The 25,175-nt window shown below is 37.0% G+C and overlaps 1 protein-coding gene across 2 annotated transcripts in view; it reads right to left on the reverse strand.

Annotated features, from left to right (window-relative positions):
• Window positions 1–18,732, reverse strand: part of COL11A1 (collagen type XI alpha 1 chain) — a 196,445-nt gene extending 177,713 nt beyond the window's left edge. For both annotated transcript variants that reach the window (XM_037498135.2, XM_037498134.1), the window contains exons 1-2: window positions 18,287–18,732; window positions 1,637–1,804 (exon numbers count right to left, since the gene is read on the reverse strand). In XM_037498135.2, the coding sequence (XP_037354032.1) occupies window positions 1,637–1,804; window positions 18,287–18,392 (274 nt within the window). In that variant the 5' untranslated portion in view covers window positions 18,393–18,732. The remainder of the gene's footprint in view (window positions 1–1,636; window positions 1,805–18,286) is intronic.
• Between the last annotated feature and the right edge of the window lie 6,443 nt (window positions 18,733–25,175).

Here is a 25,175-nt window from a genome sequence, read left to right on the forward strand (position 1 = left end):
AAGTACAGATAAATAGAAAAATGACTTAGTTTTTTATTATTCAAAAATTTTTAATTGATTTTAAAATGCATTTAATATGGATTTAAAAAATAATATTTAATTTAAAATGGACTTAATAACCACCTTAATTTTCTTTTTTTTTAGGGTCATAAAATTGTGCATTAACATTCTTCATATTTGTACTTTGTTGGTTTATTCTGTCGCAAATGATTGCAAAACAGGAAATACTTTGGAAGAACCAATGGATGATCAAAAATAAATGTGTCTTCAAAATAGTTAAAATCTCTCTCCATGAAAATTGTATTATCTTGTTTGTAATTTTAATACCTTGATTTTAATTTTTCTATTAGAAAACAGCTTTATGTGAAAATAGAGAACTCTTAGTCTTTCTGGTAGAGGCAGTATAGTACAATATAAAGAATTTAAATAATAAATTATTTCTCAGAATCTCCCAAAGTCACAAAATGGAACAATTATTAACATCAAAAACACTGTCCTTGCAGCATATGAGATTTGTATTAAATCTTTGTAATTTGTACAACTATGTAATTTGAACAACTCAGAGACCCTTAATGACCTAGTTTCTTCTTCTGTGAAATGATGAGGGCCTTAACTTAGTAAAGTTGTAAATAATCCACGTAAGTGCTACAACAATCAATCAATCACCTGTAATGAGTTACCTGTTTAGAAAATGTTACTCAAACATTGCCATTTCCCCACTCAACCCACTTTCCCTATATTATCATGATTTCTAGGTAATTAGTGCTGTTAGTTCAATTAGTGCATTTAAGGGAAGAAAAACTATTCATCAAATACTTTTCAGTACCATTCTGAAAATCTTCCAAATAAAGACAGAAAATCTCTAGTCTCAGGTCTTCCAATAAATGTGATGGGTGATTCCATTTGAGAAAAGAATATAATTCCAAAATAATGCACAACGATTGATTTTATAATAATACAGAAAAAGGATTTCAATATAACTTTATATTCATTTTAGAAAAACATGCATGCTTAAATTTGTATGCCTATTAAAGCAACACAGACATTAATGTTAAAATTGCCAAATTCTGGCCCTCCTGATGGCGCAAGGAGTGAAGACGCAACCTATGAAGCTGTCTGCAGCCACCACAGCACCAGTTCTATCCCCAGCCAGGAAGCTACCCACTTGGTGCAACAGACCTCTTGTGACTCACCCGCTGCTCCCCTCAGCAGTGTATTTCAGTCAGACTGGCTGTTCTGTTCCCCACTCTCTCTGGTGAATCCTCTTGCCTCCCCATACCTCTAGCCTATACCCCAATCTCATATGCATAAATAAATCTTTAAAAAAATTGCCACATTCCCCCAATAAATAAATTCTACTAAATTGAATGCAAAAGTAAGTTAGATGTCTTCAAGTGTTATCAATTTGTAATAAAATAATGAATTATTATATATTCAAATAAACATGCCTGTGAAAGTGCTGAATTAAGATCAGCAAATCATATCTTCAGTTATTTTCATTAAGTCACCTTAGTCATCACAGTGTATTGGTGTCTGACAGATGATGAATTATATTTCTGTCCAATTGTGGTGCATTACATCACATGATAAAAGAAATAATTGTAAGTGGCAGCACATAATAATAAAATGAGCATACCTGGAAATAGTTGTTTCGTTGGGGCACTGAGTTGTGCTAGCTTTGAAACTCTGTAAGCAGTATCAGAACCTTTTGAATTCTTTCTGTTGGTACAAAAGCCTGTTGTTTTTGATATTCCTTCTGGAAAATTGTGAAAATCCAGAGCTTTTAGTACATCAACTGGAGCAGCTGAAAAACAAACAAACAAAAAAATACAAAAGTGCAATTAAATAAAAAAAAACTACTAGAGAAATGGGTATTTTAAACAGAGTAGTTTATTGTTTCACTTTTCTTTTTTTTTTAATTTCTTTTTAATTGAGGTAATATTAGGATACCCCATGAGGTACTGACACTGTGGTACACCCATCACCATATCCCCCACAGCCCACCACATTGTCCATTGTGCTTTCTTCCGTTTGTTCTTACTCTTCCCTCTGCCACTCTGGATGCTTCAGTTCAAGAGTCAGCATTCAAAAGTTGGTTTCTAAATTTGTCTTTATCTGACCCTTAGTTTGGTTTCTCCACATTCCACAGAGTAGTGACGCTATACCCTATTTATCCTTCTCCGTCTGGCTTATTTCACTTAGCATTAACCCTTCCAGGTCCATCCATGTCGTTGCAAATGGCATGAGTTTATGGTTTTTTGGGTCATTAGTAATATTCCACTGTGTATATATACCTCATCTTCTTGATCAGCTCCTCTGTTTGGGGCATTTAGGTTATTTCCATAATTTGGGTATTGTAAATAACACTGCAATGAACACTTTCAAATTAGTGTCTTTGACTTTTTTTTGGTAGATGCTTAGGAGCAGAGTTACTGGGTCCTATGGCAGGTACATTTGCTTTCCAGAAAGGCTGGAACCTTATGGAAGGTCTTCATTCTCACCAGCAATGTAGGGGAGTTCTCTTTTCTCTGCATCCTTCCTCATCACTTGTTGCTTTTGGTCTGGGGCATTTTCCCCTGTGTGAGATGCTATTGCATTGTGGTCTTGGCTTGCATTTCCCTGATGATAATGAGTATTTTTTCATGTGCCTGTTTTCAGTCTGTCTATCTTCTTTGGAGAAATGTCTGTTTAGTTCTTCTGCCCATCTTATTTTCATCTTTCACTAGCATTTGGGTGGAGGTTTAAGGAGTGGGGCAGGAAGTAAAATACAAATCATAACATTCTCAAATATATATCTCAAATCAGGAATGAAATCATGGAAAAGCAAAATAGAAGTTTTGCTTGTTTTATACACACACACACACACACACACACGGGTGAATGTGTGTGTGTATATTTAGAATCTAATTTAACCTATGTATGAATTTTAACATTCTGATGCATTCAATTACAATTCATAAAATCTAAATCATATCAAGTAATGGCATCATTTGAAATTAAGTGAAAGCCAGCATCTGTCCAGGCATCAGCCCTTACACATCTTACAGATCATTATGCTCTGTGCAGATGAAAGAATTGAAAATCAGAGAGCAAACTAAGGATACTCCAAAAGCAGGTTCAAATACCAGCTGTAGATTTCTTTCAAAGTAGTGTTTTTCTGTTCTTAGGGTAGATATGTAGGAATGTACAGAACACTAATTGAAAATAAGTATAGACATTTCCTCTTCACCACCCACATAGTGCTTATAGCCTAGAAATAAAAACCTTATCAATAAAAAGCTTAAAGCATAAATATACTAAAATTATCTTGAGCCAGTTATTTAATTTCTGGTGTTTTTATATCCTTTAAATTAAACTCAACCTATGTTTCAGGTTATAAAATATTCTGAAGGAGGTGGTTTCTAAAAGTGACAGCATCTTCTCTGCTTATTTTATCTTATCTTGGTCTGAAGCTATTAGCAAAAGTATATCTGAATAGGGCAAAGGCTCAGGGGTAAAGCACAAACACAGCTATGAAAGCCATACTTCTCTGAAGTAGAATAAAAAATAAAGTGGAATTCAACTTTGTTTGCCTCCAGGTTATCTTTTAACAGTGTGACCTTGTCCAAAAAGCATAGATTTTGTCACATGTGTTCCCTCTTTCTTACAAGCTAGTTAAAATATGCATCCCCTCTAAGGATTTAAAATAAGTGGACTACTGTTAAAGCATTCCAAAGTTCTCTGTACACACACGATGTGATATATTAATATCATCCTTCAAAAAACGGTGATATATTAATTCACCCTTCAAAAAAACTTTATAAAGGAAAATATAATTAAGATTTCAATTATAAACATAAAAGTCAATAACAAGTTAAAAATGCAAAATTCAGTTCATCAAGTCTTAAAATTTGTTCCTTTCAAGTAAGCAAAATAACAAATTACCCACTCTGAAATTGTGCTATTATTTGATCTCATAATCTTACATTTATCAAATTCTCATGACATGGTTTTTATTGTTTTATATACATACATATAAACAACAACATCGGGGGAATGATTGTTCATATTTTATTAACTGACCTACAACATTTTAAAGATTAAAAACAATAATTTATTGTGATCACAGCTTTAGATACTTAAAACAGTGAAAATTCCATATTCATAGCAATTCTTGTATGTGCTTACTATTTCAATTCATTGATGTTGTCAGTATTGATGGCACAGATCATAACTAGCATTTCAGATGTATCAAATTCAGCACAGTATTTTGTTCAATAATACTTTTTTGCCTTTGACTGTACACCTAAAGATTTATGAATTGGGAGAACAGGATGGCAGAGCTCAGTGCACTCCCAACAGTCATCTATTTTCCATGGCTTTTCTCATCAATCTGCCCCCCATAGTTTGAATGTGCTTCCAAAACTCCATGCATCATGTCGATTTACCATTTAAATTCCTTCAGAGAGACTCACTGACTTCTACATAGTATCCCCAAACACTGCATATAAAATCTTAATAAGCTAGATATATCCCATTATTCTCAGTTTCACCCTACTGCATCTCCATGCTTTTCCCTCATTGCTCCTATTTCCTCATCCAGTGCTCTAGTCATACCGATTCCCCAAGACTCACCATGTCTCTCCCCTGCCTCTGGGCCTTTATAAATCTCCCTTCCCAGTCTGAAATAATTACCTCCAATCACCTAAAGAATAATCAGGGGCCTCTCAGCACTATGAAGCTGTCTGCAGCCACTGTAGCACGAGTTTGATCCCCAGCCAGGGAGCTAACCCACATGGAGCAGACCTCTCCTGTTTCGCCCGCTGCTCCCCTCAGAAGTGTATTTCAGTGGATCTGCCTATTCTGCTCCCCACTCTGTCTCTGGTGAATCCCTCACCTCCTGCACCTTTGGCCTGTACCCCAGTTCTTGTACGCATAAATAAATAAATCTTTTAAAAAAAGAATAATTAAGATCTAACACACTGAAACCCCCTCCAGAAAACTCTATCTCCCAAAACTGGATTAGATATGCTCGTCTCTATCATAGCACTTTGTCACACTTGGCTTTAATTATTTATCCATACTTGACTTTTTTCACCAAATGAGAAGAGAATAGGTACACACACACACACACACACACACACACACACAGAACCCACAGAGATGACATAAAATATCGGTGGAATATGAAACATAAATATGTGATAACATACAGAAGCAACGTCCCTCTGAAGTCTATAGGGCTCTCTTACCTTGAAACAAAATCAAACTTTGATAACCTAAGATGATTTTTCTATTATGTCCACCAATCTCTTCAACACCCCCATTCAATCTTACCAGCCCATACCAGGGCTTTTAATCTTTTTTCTTATTGCTTCAGTGTCCACAAGGATCACTCATATATAGCATCTCACAAAGCTTTGACTGTTTCTCTCTAATTCCTCCTCTAAATGTCTTCATACACTACTGTGACCAGTAAGTAGTAACAGGAGACATTATATAGTGAAGTCATATTTGTTCTGTTAGCACATCACCTTGGGCAATCAGGAACCCCAAACTGTTAAGAGGTGCACACTCTGAAAGGGATTAAACCATATGTATGCACAAAGGCAAAGGAAACAGGTTCTTAGTGTGATTTTTTGATAGACTTAGTGTACATAGAGAGAAAGAGAAGAAAGAATTTCAAAGAATAGTTTCCCAGGAAAACTGCCCAAATTACCCATAGTCATGCGGGCGAACGCCCAGCCAAACAGAATTGACCCTAAGTGGGCCAGTGTATGTCTTAATTATAGTTATGACTTCCCTGTCACAGATGATTCATAACATTTAATTTCTCCCTCTCCCCCCAAGCTTGTAATTTATTGCTCGTCTGCCTCCCCTGATAGATCGTGAACCCTTCTGATAGTGACGTCAGCACTACTTAGGTTCACTGTAAATTCTCTTGGCGTCGAGACTAACACATATTAAGCAATCAATAAGTGAATGAGTAAATGAATGAGTGAGAAACTACATCTTGCCTGAGAGTTGAAAGTTCTTTTCCTAATAAGGAAAAGGCAGGGCAGGGAAAGTGACCTTTAACAACAGCACCCTAAAGAGTTTCCTAAGACTGGTTGACTCTGTTGTTTTCTAGTAGACATTTACTTTGTGAGCCACCTATTTTGTACTTATATCATAGGTCATACACAAAATGTACCATCACAGAAAGAAATAAAAATAAAGTAAACCAGAAAAATATATAAACCGTCTTCCACCTAGTCATGAAATTCTTTGCTGGTCTTAGATGACTATCAAAAAACAGGGGTGTGGGGGTGCCTGTATGTGGTAGTGGAAAGCAGGACTGACGAAAGAAGAAATGAGAGAAAAATGACTATTCTTATAATTTAATTATTACCAATAGCCTGCTACATATTAAAATCAAAATAATTCTTAATAAGGAATCTAAAATGTAGGCACTGACAAATGAATAGACAATTTTAATCATTCCATTTATGTAGTTGAAACTGCCTAACTCCCATGCCAAGTTCAGCATTTATTATCTGTATGACTTTCAGGGTAAATACTTAACGCTTCTAAGACCTATTTCCTTAAATAACCTCAATTTCAGAATTAAATTAGATAAATAATTTTAGTCTTCAAGGATAGTATCTAATACATAGAAAGCACTCAATCAATAAAATTAATATTCCAAAACTGCTGCTCTCAAAAAATGTCTCCCTTTCTGAACATCTCTCATCATTCCAGGGAATACCACCCACGATTCTTGTTATAATTCCCTTGATTCCTATTTTCCATTTCCTCTGACTACCTCAGAAAATCTCTGTACAATACAGCAGAAAAACGATGTCCTCTAAAGGTTCATTAGATACTGCCCATGAAATTTATGTAATGTTTAGTGCTCTCTCCAGCACATTCCAATGGTATTCTAAGTAAATACAATCCCACAGGTGGTTCTTGAAATTTAGAAAATTTAAGTACCCAAATCAATCTCAAATCTGTTTTTATGTTAAATGTACCATTACTATATGGAAGCTCAATTGATATCATCACCCCACTGTTATACATCTTTTATATTTACATTCTACTGTTGACTGTTCAATTCTGAATTATCTTGAGGCTGAGAAAAGTCCATAAAACATGTGATCTTACAGATAACATTGATTAGGAACAATAAATGAATTTGCATTTGATTATCAACACGTGAAAACATTTCTTTGACCGTATCTACTCTGTACTTGCTTTCTAGACCTTAAGCTGGGACCATCCTCCATGTGTTTTCTAGGTTACCATAAGTCCTACATCACTGCTTTATCAATGTAGCAAAGTACAGGGTCTCATTACCATTCTTACACACTTAGGATCTTTTAAAATAAAATGTGCATGATGTCTACTAAATAAGTAAAATACTTCACTGCCTGGAATTTGTCATATGAATATGTTTAAATATGCAAAACAAATGAAAAAGTAAGGAAATTACTTGGGCAAATCTGGCATAGAAAGTGCCCAAATAATTTAAAGGAACATTTGTATTCTAGAATGATCAAATATTACATTTTATATAAAACCTTAATATAGAATTTTAATCTTTAATTTGAATAGATCATTATTTTTATACATAACACAAATTTGATTAGTACTATAGAGAAAAATAAATCGGTAAATAATTATGGGGTAGGCTAAGGAATCGAAGATCTTAATATCAAATAAGAAAGAAAATAAAGGCCTCAATAAGAAAGTGATTTTGCCAAGACTGGAAAGTCATAATAAGAGATTTCTCTATCTTGATATTTTTATAGAATAACATTTATCAATGTTAGAATAACATTCAAAGCAAAAGGAATAGCGTGAGCAAACAACCTGACATAGGAGTTGGTCCAACATGTTGGAAAGAAATTCAGGAAGAAAAATAGGCTTTCAGCAAAGGAAATAAAAAGGGTGTAAATTATGAGGCCAGAGAAGTAAAGGCAAGAGCATGCTGAAGGTAGATTGTGTAGGTCCTGTTGGATCTGCAAAAAGTTTGGAACCTACTGGAAGGTTAAGTGGGAAGGAGAACATGAACCAACTAACTCTTTAGATCATTGCCACTGCTACATTGAGAACAGACCCTGGGGACACTGGATTAGACCCAGTGAGCAGAGAGGAAGCAACTGTGATTGACACAGACAATATTGTTAATTTTGTTATGTTGGACTGAGAGATGTGCTATGTCAGATTCTGCATACATTCTGATGACAGTGCTGACAGGAATTGTTGATAGGTTAGATGTAGGATATGAGAGAAGGAATCAAAACTAAGGTTTGCAGCTTGAATGTCATGACTGCTTATGTTGTCAATAACTGAGATGATGCTATAATTTCAGTAATAAAAACACATAAGTTAGAAAAGTTAGGTTTCTTCTTTGTTTTATAACAGATTTTATAGTTATGTGCAAATACTTGCTTGATGTACTCCTTTAAGAAATAGAAGGATCATTAAAGTATGTTTTAAGTCTATAAAGTCCATAATTGTTTCAATAAAGACTGAGATGTACTAATTTTCATGGAAGATCCCAGGTAACTTCAGTAGGTTACCTGACCCCAGTGTCAGGTAACCTACTGAAAATGCCCTATGACCCCAGTGTTCTGGTTACTGGAGGATCCAATGGTTGCAATCGAGGGCCACCTAGTATGAACAGATATGCAAGTATGCATTGACCCAGTCTACTTAGCAATGTCCCTGTAATTTTTCATTAGTCACATGTTTCTGTGCTGTGCAGAAAAATATATCCATATGTTCTTGTGTTATGTGACCCCTCACCACCCCACTAGCTCCAGCATTCCCTTAGCTACTCCATTAGAATGGAGATTGGCATACTATCATTGTGGCCACAGAACTCAAACCAGACAGCCATATATTTTCTTGTGTTATGAAACAACCTCACTTTTGAACTTTCTCACATCATAAAGACTTATATGAACTGAAAGTTGCAGTTATGACAACTCTAAGGATGTCAAAAACAAGAACCATTGACAGTTTGATATTTGAAAAGTATGGTATTTCTGATTTACAAGTGGCCAATCCTATTAAAATAGTGTATTATAAAACTAAAATTAAATTTGGAATACAGCATTTGATTTTAATGTTAGAGCAATAATCACAGGTATTTATATACTATATACTATAGGGGAATTAAGAAAAAACATCATATCTTAATGAATTTATCTGCTTAAATCAGTTTTTACAAAACCACAGCTATTTGGCAATGATGTATTTATTGGATGATTTGCACATAGCAGAGAAATTGACTTTTGGAACCTTGTTATAATGCTGGGCACATTCTCATGTTTGTGTATATTTATGTCTTTTTATAGAAGGTTTGTAAAACCTTTGGCTGTGCATCAAACTATCTGTGAATATTTACAAAGCACCTATGCCTTTATAACTTGTATGTGGAATCCAAAAGAAGTCAGTATCATAAAACAGAGGTTAAAATATTGGAATACAGCATACTAGGGGAGAGGGTTAGGATTAATGTTGCTTCAGGGTATGAACTTGAAATGAGCAGTAAATAAACCCTAGAGATGTAAAGCAAAGTATAGTGGACATAGAGACAATATTATGATCATCTTTATCAAACTTGTTAAATGAACATTTAATTATTCAATAACTAAAAAAGAAATGACAATTACATAAAGTGATAGAGGTGCCAACTGTCATTTCTTTTTTATCTTATACCAACAATAGTTTTAGAGGCAATAAAGTCAGAGTAGCTTCGAATATTTGGAGGAATCATTGCAGAGAATATACCAAACTGTTTTCCAGACGAAGAAAGCAAGAGAGAAACCCAAACTCTACTTTCAGAGAGCAATGAAAGAGAAGGAACAGGGGACACAATTACTCTTAACATGGTATTAGAAGGTCATGTCACACCACTCTAAGTTAACTAGAGTCTAATTTTCTCCCAGTTTTCCAAAGTAAGAAGATAATTAGTAATCTAAATAGTGAACACATTATATACTATGTGTCCTGACATCTTGGTACATATTGGATGCAAAAAATAAAATTAACGCCCCAGAGAAAGACTAACATATAAATGAACATTTTTTTATATAATGATTTTTGGCAAACCATGCATCTTTCAGTTATGGTGTCCCAGTTGATTGCATTCCAAAGAGTTCTAATAAAACAGAACTGACACTTTTATACTGAAGGAAAATGTATAGTCCTGTAGTTCAATTCCCCAAATTTGAACAAGACCTGTTATTTCTTTCAATGAACGCTAATTATTGGGTTGTCGGAAAAGTCATGATGTATTTTTTCTATGTTTTCTATGCAAAAATGTATCGTGAGTTTTCCAACAACCCAACAAAACAAGCAGAACTCTATAATTGTCTTTGTTACTTACTGAAAGGACACCACCCCCAATTTGAACCTTTAACACCAATGGATAAAGTTGTCAAAGTAGCATTTGAAGACTTCCAGCAACTGCACTTTGGATTCCCACCATCATTAGGGGTTAGGTTTGTCCATAAAATGGTAGGAATGATATGACTTCTACTAATGAACTTCAAAGCAGGCTGAAGAGCTACCTGAATCATACCAACTTTTGCCAGATCTCTGTATTTCTCCATGGTGGCAATCAAGCGATTTACACAAATGATATGATGTTTATAGTGGTAAAACAACCTAATTTGTGCACTATTGTGAGCTCCCAGGACAACATCTCATCAGTCAGGGAAAATTATAAAAGCATTAAAAGATACAACAAAGTAAACATGGACACGTGATCAAAAACAAATCCTCTCGTGCTAGACTGTCTGCGTCCAAACCCTATGTGATCTTAGGCACAATAATTAACTTCTCTGTTTTTCAGTTTCCTCATGGGTAAAATGGAGATTTCAATATTAGTTTACTTTCAGGGTGACTGTCGGAATGAAACAAGATTCTGTTTGGAAAGTGCTTACAATAGAATCTGGTACATAATAAGGATGCATTCTGTTTTAGTTCTTACTATTACATCTGCCTGGAAATATGAACTAAGTCTTGAAGCCAAACAAGGTGTTTACTAGATGGATGAGAAGAGAACAGATATTCCAGGAAAAGTGAATATGTCAAAGAGATGAGAATGTGGGCAAGAAGTTTAGTGTGACTAGAGTGCAGTGTGAGCTGGATGGGGTTGGAGTTATTAGGAACCTGGACATACCAAGGGGCTACATCCTACAGGGCACCCCACATCATGCTAAGCCCTTTGGACAATACCAGTGAAATATTTTGAAGCTCATCAGTGTTTAAAAAGAAGAAAGAAGAAAGAGGGTCTCCCTGGTGGTGCAAGGGGTTAAGTCTCAGCTCTATGAAGCTATCTTCAGCCACTACAGTGGGAGTTCAATCCCCAGCCAGGCAGCTGACCCAAATGGTACAGCAGACCTCTCCTGTCTCAACTGCTGCTCCCCTCAGCAGTGTATTTCAGTAGATCCACCAGTTCTGCTACCCACTCTGCTTCTGATAAATCCTCTCATTCTCCGCACTTCTGGCCTGCACCCCAGTTCTTGTATGCATGAATAAATAAAATAAATCTTTAAAAAAAAGAAGAAAGATAACAAGTAGTAAGTTGTGCTCCACTAGTCAGACTCTTTAAAAAGAAAAGTCAAGAACACTTCTGTACTATCTCAGGATCCTCTTTCTCTACAGTGCTACCTAAAAGCACAAAGCACAAATGTGCACTAAAGCTTTTTATTAGTTCCATCAGGAATTGCAAGCACTGTTCTTTCTAGCAGTCATTCTTTTGGGAAGTTGTATGTGAAAATCTTACTAAGGACGGAAAGTTCCTTGTGCAGTGTAAAGTTTGGTTTTTTAAGCCCGGATGTCAGTTTACCAGTCAGACAGAGGAAGGAAGCTACAGTTGACACTCTATTCGCTAAGTCTATGAATAGGGACCTTCATTTGCCAGTACAGTACAGGGCCATTCAAGAGCAATTAAATTTGGTTAAAATAAGAAAGAAATGCTTTTTAAGGAAAAAAAGGTTTGAGGGGATTGCAAAAGTTGATTGTGCCAAAGCACTTTTACACAGGTTAGTTTTAGTTCTCAATTGTCAAGTCGTATTTAAGCTGGTCACTTACTCTGAAATATGATAACCTTTCTTTTCTCTGAGCTCTTTCTCTTAAATTAATAGCACTGTCTCTAATTCCATGCGCAGCAAGCAAAGAGTTTATTTTACCAGATAACAGTAGAGGTCTGGTGATCAGCCAATGTCTAAAGAACCACTAGCCAACTCAGTAGTAGGCCAAAGACTGCAACTGATAAATAGATATTACTTAGTAAATCATGTTAAAATTGACTTTCATTGGCACTGTGAGCTAGGATTATCGATGTGGAGTTCTGACACAACTCAAAGTAGGAAAACAAAACCGACTTACCTATGAGAATAAAATCATACCGGGGTTTCGATAGAAGAGGAAATAATTATTTAGACGCATTATTATATAAAAGGCGGTTTAAAATGGGAAAAATAGACTTTGAATAAAACTGAAAATAAATTACAAGAAAAAATCCAAATTGAAGGAAATCACTAGATTGCACTGGAATTTGCATTGAAAATTGACTTTTCAATGAGAGAATTTATGGAAGACTAAAACTTTTTGTAGCATCTATATATAACATCTTTTCTTTTTGCTAAGGAACAAAACATCAATGGTTAAAAAAAAAGCCTTGGTCTCTCCCCACTCCCAGCCCAGGTCACATTTCTCCAGTATTAAATGAGGGAAGTGGAGGAGTAAAAGCAGAAATGCAGATCAGCTCTCAGCCTCACTCTGCAGCCTGCCTTTAATTCCTAATGATTACACCAACTGCCCCTAATTATTTCTCCAAAGGGAGGAAGCAAAGAATGGCATATTTGGGATACAATAGAATTCTGGCTTTTAAATACCTAAATAATCACTAAAAAATTATACAAAATGATGGGGATAGCTCAGTATTTGTAAAATCCCACGCTTAAATAAAGTGTTAGATTTAATCATGAGATAAATATTTGCTTTCACAGTATCTTTTTCAGAATCCTAAAGACATGAAGTTTTTTTTTTTTTTTTCCCCTAAAGACAGAACTCTTCCTTTGCTAGAAATACTAAATCACTTCCGAAGATTGGACTTTTAGAAATAAAGGTAGAGGGGTAAAATAGGTCTTTCTTCCCTTTTCAAAAGTCCACATGTGGTGATAAAATTTATCATAGTTGTTGGCAATAAAATGGTCATGGTAGTCAATTAAGAGTAAGCACTTCCCTAAAATCACCTGCCTATTTCTCAGGTAGAAGGTGTCTATGTAGTTACAGCTACTTTGAAAATCTGAAAGAGGCAGCACTTTAATCAGAATATGCATGGATAAATGCTTTCCAAAGTTGGCCACATTTTTGGAAATAGATTATCTGACCCATATCAAATAATAATATATTTGCGATCTAGTGTATTAGTAAAAGTCATATAATTATATGTAATATATAATCATCTAATCAATCTAGTCAATAGGAAAAGCACAGAAATGTGACATTATTTGCAATAAATATATAATTTTCTTAGCTTTTTGAAAATTCAGTTTTTGTCTGGTCCTCTATTAGCAATTTTAGAGAGGATAAAAATCTGTGTTCTTAATATAGCTACAATTATATACTTAATATAGTATACAGTATATTTCAGTGACTATTAAGCTTTCTACTCTAATACAGATTATTTTCTAGAACCACATACTTAGGAATATTAACAAAATAAATTATCAGAAATTACCTTTCTTCAAATTTAGGAAATTGAAGTATGCATTATAATTCTATTTCTTTTCCAATTTTCTTTGAAGGCATTTTCACCTAATCCATTTTCTCACTAATCTAAATACTAGCACACATTTAAATTATATCAGGCTATTCCACAAAGTCTCAGAGTACTATCACTTAATGATATTTTAACACTACTACAAGTTTTCACCCTACTCATTTGAGAAGATCTTGAATACTAAAAGGGGATTTTTAAGCTTGTATGGGAGTATTGCACTAACAACTTCTCTGTGCCTTAATTACCTTATTAGGATGGTGAAAAGGTAAAACAGAAAAATGATTTGTATAATTTTTATCTGTAGCATTCCTTTTTTAAAAATCTCATATGAACACCTTTCTTCCTTTCAAAGATTCCATTTTTTAATTATAAGCTCTCAACCACCTTGATTTGAGTCCATGTGTTACCACTAGTCAGTGCTTTAAAAAATTAACCAGGATAAAAGGAATTTGTTTCAGAATAGAAGCAAAGTTTTAGAAAAGAGAGGTGACTTCTTAGTTTTTCTGGGTCAGATAAATCTGAAAAGGAGCACAAGTTTGCCCTGATGTGTTTTAGGGATAACTTATAGTCCTTCTAATTTAGTTACAAATGGAGGAAAACATGGAAACTGAAAGTTTAATTAAAAATAAGTTTTAAGCAATCATAAAATATACACATTTCTCATTTGTAATTTCATAATTTTGTTGAAAACTATGGACTGTCTCTTAGGGAGTAATTTTTACAAAGTCATCTGTCTGCTAGAATTAATTATGAAATTTACTATCACTTAGATTAAAAACTTAATTTCGAAACTAATAGATAATCATGTGAAAGTGTCTGTATTAACTGAATACACACATACACCTAAAATTGATATGATCTGTATAAAACATGCAGGAAGATGTTTCTCCTCAGATACCTATTTTAGTTCCCTATTTTGGATGTTGCCATATTTATTAATAAAAAAAAGGACAGAGAAATACAATATTAATCATCTTAGCAAAAACCACACTTGTCAGAAGCATAACAAGTATGCTTGTGAGTAAGCAACTAATTTCTGATTAAGTAACCAAATGGACAAGCTCCTTAAAAAGGTGGATTTAGCACATACTCTGGAAGCGAGCACCATTTCACCTGCTGATCCCGGGCACTCAAAACAATACTCTAGCAGGGCTCACTAACAATTTCTGTCAGGCTTAGAAAGTTCCGCGTAAAATTAGTCAACTTTTTGCAAGACATAATATTGGTTTCACCACCAACAGTTGAGTGCCATTTTAGTGAAAAAAATGTCAATTAATATTACTTTTTAGTACAAAATTGTAGCTATTACTTAAAACTCCTAAGCCATCTCTGCTAACACACAGTATAGCCACTGTAGATTCTAGGTAAATCTCAGGGACTAATTGACAAAGAAATCCATAAATTCCTGAGATAAATCATTTATGTTAAACATAAACAAACATGAAAATTAAATTGAAGATAATACAAATGAGTATATTATAAAATAATGCCACTTTATACTAAATCATAATAAATTATAAAATTTTCAAATAAGATTTCTAAGTTATAGAGTTTGGATTTGTAAAGAAAATTAATATGACTGCATAAGCTCATAAATTTTCTTTTAACCCATTCATTCCAAAAACTTTTCTCTGTTAGGTTAGATGTTTCAGCATTATAGCTATACTTTCTTTGGAATTCAATTTTATTAGGAGTCAGAACTTTTTAAGGCTTTAATATTTTTAATCAAAGAAATAAAAATTTTAGATGAAAACAGGGTCTATTTTAAATTATCTTTGGCTTTAGCAAGCAAATCACACCACTGCATCTCAGTGAAATCAATAAATTACAGTACGATGCTAGCATGTAGTACCTTTTTAGAACTCAGAATAAAATCCTATACATTATTCAATTGCAAATCTAAAGGCTAATATGAGAATTGGATGATGGATTTTTTTTCCTTTTATTATGATTCTGGCCATTGTTTCCTTTTAAAGATCAATATACTATTACTTCCCTTTTTGAAATTTATTAAGTGATGAGAATGTTTACAAGAGCAGGTTGAAGTAAATAAGTAGCCTCCCACTTAGTACTTAGTGCCTAGCGAAAGGTGAAACAAATACCGTATAGTACAATATGAATAGCTAAGCAATCAGAAAATTCTCAAGATAGTGGATAAGCTATGACAAACAGAAATAACATATTAGCCTTAAATTTTGTTGTTTCACACATTATTTAGCTTTATAACAATAGGGAAGGTACTTTTTCCACACTGATCTGATGCACTACTGAAATGTTTGTTTAAAATGTTTCAAGTATGTAACTAGATGGAAAAAAATAAAATTATGCATTGCAAGCATAGACATCCCATCTTTCTGAAAGATTCAGGGCTTTAAGGCAGGTCCAATGTGGCAAAGAAATATAAATACCTGCAGAGAAATAATCCCTGAACATCTTCAGAGGTGCCTCTTTGGAGTTTATATTTCATCTGTCTCCATTGAAGATAGTCTTAGTTTTTATATATTTTTAAATAAATAGCTGCCATCGTGATACTCTTGTCTACATGTGTGACAAGCTGGCAAAAAAAAAAAAAAAAAAAAAGGTCTATCTGTTCTTCCTTAATTGTGTGTTCCTTCCCAGTATTACCGTAGTTAGAAGGATTTTAAGAGGCCTCATTTAGGAAGGCAGATGCTTGAATTCCAAATAATAAATAAAACCAGCAGAGGGCAGAACTGCTGACAGAACTGACCAATCCAGCTGGTGACCAGGTACCAGAGGTAAAACACAAACTTTAAATGGATTTCATGTTCAAAGACTGTGCCATTTATTTCTGAAAAGTAGAAAGGAATGACTCAATAGAATTCATTATAGCATAATTCATTTCAAAATTCAAAGGCAATTCAAATAAGGATCTGACTTGTCACCAGGGTGTCACACAGATGAATAATCCAGCACTGCCTGCGGCTCAGCCAGGTGAACACCACTAACTGTGAGGAAGAAATAGAGACCTGTTCTCAGAGTTTGGCCTCCGGGAGAGCTAACTCCCAGTAGGGAGAACTCAGATCTTGGCATCTACCATTGGCCAGACTCAGGTTTCTGCTAAAACCTGAGCATTTGGGTTGACAATTTCTTTCTCCCTCAGCCAATCCCCTCCACCCTGCTTCATGTTCCCCACTTTTCTGTGCATGCCTGACAAAGCTTGCTTTTTCACCCCAGACTGCACTGTACTCTCTCAACTCCAAAGGCGATCGGCTGCCATTCCTGTCTAGGCACCTAACGGACTGCTCCAGCCAGATGCCTTTGCAGGAAGGGCGGGGAGGAGAAGGGAGGAGTAGAGAGGAGTGAAGTCGCTCTCCCTCCTCCGGTACTGACAGGGCTGCAGACTTCCCAGCAGGTCTAGTCACTGAATATTTGGTGGTGCCACGTAGGAACTTTTCCTCCCACCCCACCCCACGCCCCTTCCCCTTCCCTCCCAATCCCTATTACTCCACCCCCCATCCCATTTGCTTGGAGAGTTTCATCATTCTGCAAAAGAACTGCACGTCCAACCTGCAAGAAGGTGGGGGGGGGGCGTATGATTGGGAGGAGGGGATTGAAATTCAGAGAAAAGTGTTTGTGTCCTAAATGCGTCCCTGACAATTTTCTCCACTTAAAATCTTTTCAAAATAACACACACACACACACACACACACACACACAGAGCTCTCAATCTTCTAGATTCAGCCTCCTGCTTGCTTCCATAGCCCTAAAAGTTAAACTGCCTGCTTCTCACTTTGTTCCAAAGAACTTTACCAAGGTTCATTTCATACACTTTCTCTATATTTTCTCTTCAGTTCACTCTTAAAAAGATATTTCTGGGCCACCCTGGTGGCACAAGGGGTTAAGCACAGGACTATGAAGCAATCCACAGACTGCAGCACGAGTTTGATCCTGGGGCCGGCTGGCCGGGGAGCTACCCACATGGCACAGTAGACCTCTCCTATCTCACCCGCTGCTCCCCTCAACAGTGTTTCAGTTCTGCCTGTTCTGCTCCCCACTCTGTCTCTGGTGAATCCTCTCGCCCCCCGCACCTCTGGCCTGTACCCCAGGTCTTAAATAAATAAATCTTAAAAAAAAAAAAAAAAGAAAAGGTATTTCCATTACTCAAAATCTGAAGAAACCAGATGTGTTCAAAGGGCAGCCTAAGGACTGTTTCTCCAACAAAAGCTTTGCACAACGGCTCTTGTGTTCAAGGTAATATTTTTCCCCTTTTCAAAGACTCTGGAAAGTGGTGACGGGCATTTCAGCAGCCTCTGTGCCTGACAGATCTTTTTTCCTGCTACCACCTCTCCCATGACTGTCCCGCCTACATCCATCTCCCTCTCTGGTCTTCACTTTCAACCTGGTGGCACTCACAATCTGGATTTTATTTAGGAGAATTACATGGGGACTTGCTGGGGGAGGTAGGGGGTGGAGAGGGTGCCGGGCAGTGGGAGGGGTACAGAATGAGGGAAACCTCCAAGGCCATCTCCCACCTCCCCAAATCCGTTTTTCTCTTACCTCCTCTGACCTCTCTAGCCTGGAAGAGGAAAGTCAACGCGAGGGTCGTTACGGTGAAATCCCAGAGCCACCGTTTCGTTTTCCACCTAGAGGACCAGCGCTCCATCTCTGAACCCCGCAACTCACAACTGTGCACTCAACCCACGGAACTGCGGTTGCAGACCAACTTCTTCCCTTCACGGTCTCGTAAGGGGCGCTCGCTACACAGCCATTGGGGAGGGAGAGGTGGCCAAGTCAAAGGGCTTTTTCTTTTCAATTTGATGCTTTGCTTCCTTCCTCGTCTCTCGCCCCCTTCTCGCCCTCTGGGCTGGCCCCGCGCCGGGACCCTCCGATCCGTGCTCTGAGGGGCCCTACTTTCAGACTGAAGGCAGATGAGGGGCTTCAACCAAAAATCTGAGATTGCTGCGTGCCCCTAAAGGCTTCATGCCGTCAGTGGGCCGGACGAGAGACTCCCGGCAGCCCCCCCTCCCCCGCCCACCCCCTCCAGCGCCCCCCTTAACTCTGGGCGAAACTGACAAGCCGCCTGAGGGTCAGACCCAATCAGACGCCTCTGGGACTGCCCGGAGCCCGCCCCCCTCGACTCCCTCTGCCCAAGAATCAGGGCTCCCGGCAAGCCCAGCCCACCAGGCACCCCCCCATCTCCCCACTCCCCCCCTCGTCTACCCAAATCCCGGAGCAGAAGTGGGAGGGAGTTATGGGGGACGCGTGCTTGGCTCCTGCACTTTGGGAATGAAAGGAATTGCAGGAGAGCCCCGGAGCCCACAGAGTTTTCAAGGAGCTTCTGTATTCAATAAAAGCAGCTACTTGTCTACTTGCACCGGTTTGTTGGTCTCTCGCTGGTCGGCGGGGGAGGGGAGGAGCCGGGTGTCTAATCCGCCACACCGCTGGAGTCCTGGGCTGGCAGCTGAAACCTTATCCTTGTGCAAAAATCTGCTTCTTATAGCAGACGTGGAAGCGGCGGGCTCATGGCTCTGCCTGCCTTGGAAATTACTGTTATTCTTTTTATAAGCCAGGAATGAGACAGACGGGATGAAATGGGGATGGGGAAGCCAAGAGGTCAAAACCCATTCCTTATCTTGCAGGAAAACTGCTGAAGACCTGAAAGTGACAGGTTTTTCTCGTAAGTGTTTAGATTCTGCGTTAGCTTCATTCACACTTTCTTCACTTGGAGCTCAACTCTGCTCTGAGGCAGAGGAAAGACATGTATGGGATGAGTATGTTAAGGGGGTGAATAATTTGATCTTTCCCCAGTTGATTCTGTCCTGAACCAGAATGAAGGGAAAGAAAGAAAAAGACTAGCAAGGAGCTCCAAGTTTCTAGGCCCACATTCCTCACACCAAGGGCCTCAGGAATGGAAAACACCATCATTCCACAATGAAAATAATTAAACAGGTTTCTAAATTCCTTCTACTTACCCCTTCTCAAAGGAATCCACTTAAACCTGGAGTACAGATTCCCTGGCCCCTTTTTCCACATTTAAATTATTCCCTCCTGTTGACTCCTTATTACTCCCCAGTATTTCCCAAAATGTCTCTTTCAAAAATTTTCTGGCACAGAGCCCACTAAGGTGCCAGCATACCTAAGGTGCTCAATAGAGATGTTCTGAATGAATGAATACATTTTCCTGTTGACAAAGATTGGAGGAGTTTTAGGCAGGATATATGCTGAATATTTAACATAATTAAATATTTGAGAGTTCTCAACTAAGTTCATCAGGCACCTATGTCCACTAAACCTTAGGAACCCAGGTTTTTTTTTTTTTTAGATATATTTATTTATGCATATAAGAGCTGGGGTACAGGCCAGAGGTTGGGGGAGGGGTGAGAGAATTCACCAGATACAGAGGAGAAGCATAACAAGCAGATCTACTGAAATCCACTGCTGAGAGGAGCATCAGGTGGGTCAGGAGAGGTCTGCTGCACCGTGTGGGTAGCTCCCTGGCCGGCCAGGGGGATCCAACTTGTGCTGCAGTGGCTGCGATCAGATTCATAGGTTGCTTCTTAACTCCTTGCGCCACCAGGGAGACCAGGAACCGTTTTCTGTTACTTATCAAAATCTGCCTCATGACTCATCAAATTATGTCAGATATTCTCTTTATGTGATTTAAGTTGAAGAGGAAGACAAAAGTGCTTAGGAACATGTATAATTACAATGCATATGTATAACAACATATTATAAGGAACACAATAACAACACATAAAATGAAGGTGATTAAAAAATATACCTCCAACAGGGCTGTCTGTTGGCAAACAGACAGAAAACAGGTCTCTGTAACAAACACCATTCCCATCTCAAGAAGTTTGCTTCTTGGGCCTCCCCTGGTGGCGCAGGCGGTTTAGTGCCGCACTGTGAAGCTGTCCGCAGCCTCTGCAGTGCCAGTTCGATCACAGCCCACAGGGCGAGGGTCCCATATGGCAAGCAGACCTCTCCTGTCTCACCTGCTGCTCCCCTCAGCAGTGTGTTTCGTCAGTCTGCCTGTTCTGTTCTCTGCTCTGTCTCTGGTGAATCCTCTCACCCTCCCACGCATCTGGCCTGTACCCTGGTTCTTGGATAAATAATCTTTAAAAAAAAAATAAAGTTTGCTTCTTAACTAACAGGTTTTTGCCTCCCTCATGGCACAAGGGGTTGTCTCAGCAATATGAAGCTATCCAGGCCAGGGAGCTGACCCACATGGCGCAGCAGACCTCTCCTGTCTCACCCGCTGCTCCCCTCAGCAGTGTATTTCAGTCGATCTGCCTGTTCTGCTCCCCACTCTGTCTCTGATGAATCCTCTTACTCCCCTCCCCCTGCTCTGAACCTCTGGTCTACACCCCAGTTCTTGTATGCATAAATAAATAAAATAAATATTTTTTAAAAATTACAGGTTTTAAAGAGTACCTTAATAACAGGTTGAAAAAAGTACCTTAAATTAGTAATGCTGCTGGAAGAAAGTTCAAGATGCCTGCTATCAACTGCAGAAAAATATCTCCAACCAGCTTTTCAGATTACAGCCTCAAGCTGTCAATGTAATATGGTGTTTGAACATGGACTGTGCAGTGGAAATATAAGTCAATGTGCCACCTCCTCATCTTTCACTTTCTCAAAATATTTATATGTACTTTTAGTTCTCAAATGTTAGCTCTCAAGCCTGATTTTTCTGCCCAGTTCTCTTAAAGCTTATTTTCCACATCTTCTCTTAAATGAGCTTAATACAAAGTTTCAAAATATATATTTGTGAGGCTGCCAAAATCTTTAATCAACTCAATAGCTTAGAGAGAGTTACAGCACTCAGAGTAACATATAGAAATGGTATTCCAAATTGTTTCTCAGTAGCTCTCCTGATTTATTGAGAATTCCACGACCAGATCCTATTCTAGAAGGTGAGAAACGATGCAGTCAATCAAGCAGACCCCTCCTTCTGGTCGCATCTCAGACCTTCTTGCTGTGATGAAAGGGTCCTTTCAGGCCAAGTGTCTTGAGTGAATAGACTTATTACTACCTTATGCTCTCTGTACACTGTGGTCTAAATTCCTCTGGCCACTTCCCAGCTAGGCATAGCCTGGGTCTGAATTAATGCCTTTGGAAAGAAATATAGTAGATTCATAGTAAGGAATAATTAATTTTGCCTAACCCCTCCAGCCTGTAGCAGCTGCCAGATCTAAAGACTCCCAGGAACCTGTCCATGGATTGAGAGGGGGTGACTTTAGTGAAAAGGATAATACTGAACAATAAAAGGAGCAGAGAGAAGCTGGAAGAAACCCACTTCACTAGCTTCAAATTCATGTGGGACAACTTATAAGTGTTATTCTTTTCTCTGCCACCTTTCAGGCATTCCTTGATAACTGCTCAAGCAAAAATTTTAAATGTACTAAATTATGACAGTTTTCCTGATATAGGTCTTTAATATGAAGCACAATTAGCAAATGACATCTTCTGTTTTTTCACACTAAAAAACAATGTTAAAGATATTTGTTCAGCTTTGTAGATTCATTTTGATAGCAAGCCTTTCATAAACAAGATGGAAAAAAGAGAATAGTCACTTCTTTTGTAGCATTATTTTAAATTGACTGTCTAGATTGGTTTGTCAGAGAAACTGAAATAATAATAATTGATTAGGAGGTCAGACTAGGGAAACCTGAATGTACTAGATAATTTTTAGAGTTTATGGAACTTTATTAAATCTTTTGAAAAGCTCACAGATCTCTCTTAATTTCTTCATGAATCTTTAGGAATCAGGGGATTTCACTAATGTTTCAATAACCAAATTTCTGCACCAATGTTTCAATAACTTCAGTTGAAGTATTGAAGTTTCAGTAACCAAACTAGGATTGAAGAAACTTTGTCCATAGCTGGACAACCTAATATAAATAGTACTGGAGTACTGGAAGTAAAGAGGACTCTATACCAAGACCTAAACTGGTACTGGTAGAATCAGGGGAAGAAAAATTAGATTAGGCAGCAAGAAAGATTCATCACCTGTATATAATTTGTCAGTCATTTTTCTTCATTTATATTGATGCTTTATCCTTTCCTATTTTTCTTAGATAGAGATACCTTTTTCCCAAACACTTTACTATAACTAAAACCAGGATATTAAATTTGACTTATTGAATGAAAAACTATAATAGTGATGGGAAACTGTTGCCTACATCAGAAATACTTAAAATGTTCAAAAGAAAATTGCTGTGGAGTACAATTCCTCTTTTACTATGCTTAATGGCTTAAATTTCTTGTCCTTTTCTGAACTTCAGGTCAATTATTTTAGGGAAAAAAATGACTAAGCAGTTTGACATTTACTTTACAGTTTTTGTAATACACGAGTGGCTAAAAGTTAGTCTCTGTTTAGAAGTGGAATTAGTCCCTCTTACCTCACAGAAGGATCATTGTATAATATAATGTGGGGGCAGAGGGAGGACAGAGCTTATTTCCATAGTGTAGCCTAGATCACAAGTACCCCACAGTGATGACTGGGTATTTTTCAGCATTTTTACTGTGAGTAGCATACATAACTTCAGAGGAATCCAAATTTAACCCAATTTCCATGACACAACAAAATCTTCGGATGCAAAATTTAGTCTGTTGGATTGCTGAAGGAGCCAACTCAGAGATGACAGACCCACTCTGTTTAAAAGAACCTAGCATACATCTGAAGACATGAAACTATGTCCTTAAATCACACACAATGTGAAAAATTACATGATTAAAATTAAATGAAGGACTCTAAAGTAAAATGAAATCTAAATGAACCACAAACAAGAAGGGACTCTGGCTGTGTACATTCTTTTTTTTAAAAACAATTTTTTAAATTTATTTTTGCAAAAAAGAGCTGGGATACAGGCCAGAGATGAGGGGATAAGAGGATTCACCAGAGACAGAGTGGGGAGCAGAACAGGTGGATCTACTGAAATATACTGCTGAGGGGAGCAGCGGGCGAGACAGAAGAGGTCTGCTGTGCCATGAGGTTAGCTCCTTGGCTACCCACTCAGGCCTTGGAGGTGATAGTACTGAGAATTAACCACTAGGCCACCAGGGAGACCCCATCTTTATACATTCTTAATTAGCTATACTCATAGGAAGCTATAATAGTTGTTCGTAATTGTCCAAAGAGAGAAGGGGGTACAGAGAACACAATGATTTAGAGCAAAATCTTAAATAATTTTTGGACATCTGTCAAGATAGTTTTTCTCTGTTATCTTTTTCTTCTTAATTGAATGGATTTAGCCCTCACTAAGCTCCTGTGTGTTGGCAAAAATATAAGACATTTTTCAAAGTGGCTAGGATGACTTCACCATTTAAATCAGTAGAAGATAGGATTTTAAACATTTTATTAAAACATGGCCCATGGCTAAAGGAAGTACTACACAAGGCATATATATCCCAATGATGCTTCACTATATATGGAGGTGCAACTGTCATTTGAATAGTATTGCCTTGATTTACACTGGTTGTTCCTAATAAGATAAGTTTGGGATTTTAGCTTCTTCGAAGGGATTATTTACTCCTACGAATTTACTCAGAACAAATCCACAAATTATTTTTTAATTTAATTTTGGTAGCAAAATGAGAAAATACAAATAATTCAAATAATTTTTCTTTGACATCTATTATTTCATAACAAATAATAAAAAAGCAACAAGATTAGGAACTACATAACACTTTCTAAAATAAGTAGATTGTTCTTTTCCACTTCTTCCATGTCTTTATACATTAACTCTAATAACATTTGTCAGTATTCTTCATTTAAAATGAATATTATTTGCAGAAAAGCATATGTAATCTGTTTTGTGCTTCTACCACCTATACCAATTAATTTAGTCTTGAAACCAAATGCATATGCTTCAAAGTCTGAAGAGTCAGTTACATAAAACAGATTTTGGAATTATATGCACTCCTTCTGTTATTTTTATGATGGTTTCATATATTCTCTTGATGCTACAACAAATGCCAAATATAAGAATTTAAGACTGGTGAATATGGTTAAATATGGAAATAGATCTGATTTTAAAAACATCTGTGATGAATAGCTCCAGCTTAATTTGTTTTGCAGATTGTCAGTTTTTAATAATCCTCCCAATATTATATTTTCTGCCTGTACAGGCATGGCAAAATTATTGCACACTCAAATGCCTGACAAACAATTGAGGCTATTTCAAAAGTTTTCACACTCTTAGCTCGAAAGACCATAAAATCACAGAGGACTTAAAGAGTTACATAATAAACAAAATTTAATAGAAAGGTATACTTTTGTAAGCAAAATACTGTAACAATAACTTTTCTATTTAAAATACTTAATGGATTTTTTGTTCATTTTCATTGCATCTTCATGAGATAGGAATGTGGTAGTTTTAATAGTTTCATTTTCAGGATGAGCTAAGGGACACTCAAGTTCAGATGAGGAATACAGAAACAA

The sequence above is a fragment of the Talpa occidentalis genome, unplaced genomic scaffold, assembly GCF_014898055.3.
Source record: "Talpa occidentalis isolate TD23 unplaced genomic scaffold, MPIMG_talOcc4v2.1 talOcc4.9, whole genome shotgun sequence".
Classification (NCBI taxonomy): Eukaryota; Metazoa; Chordata; class Mammalia; order Eulipotyphla; family Talpidae; genus Talpa; species Talpa occidentalis.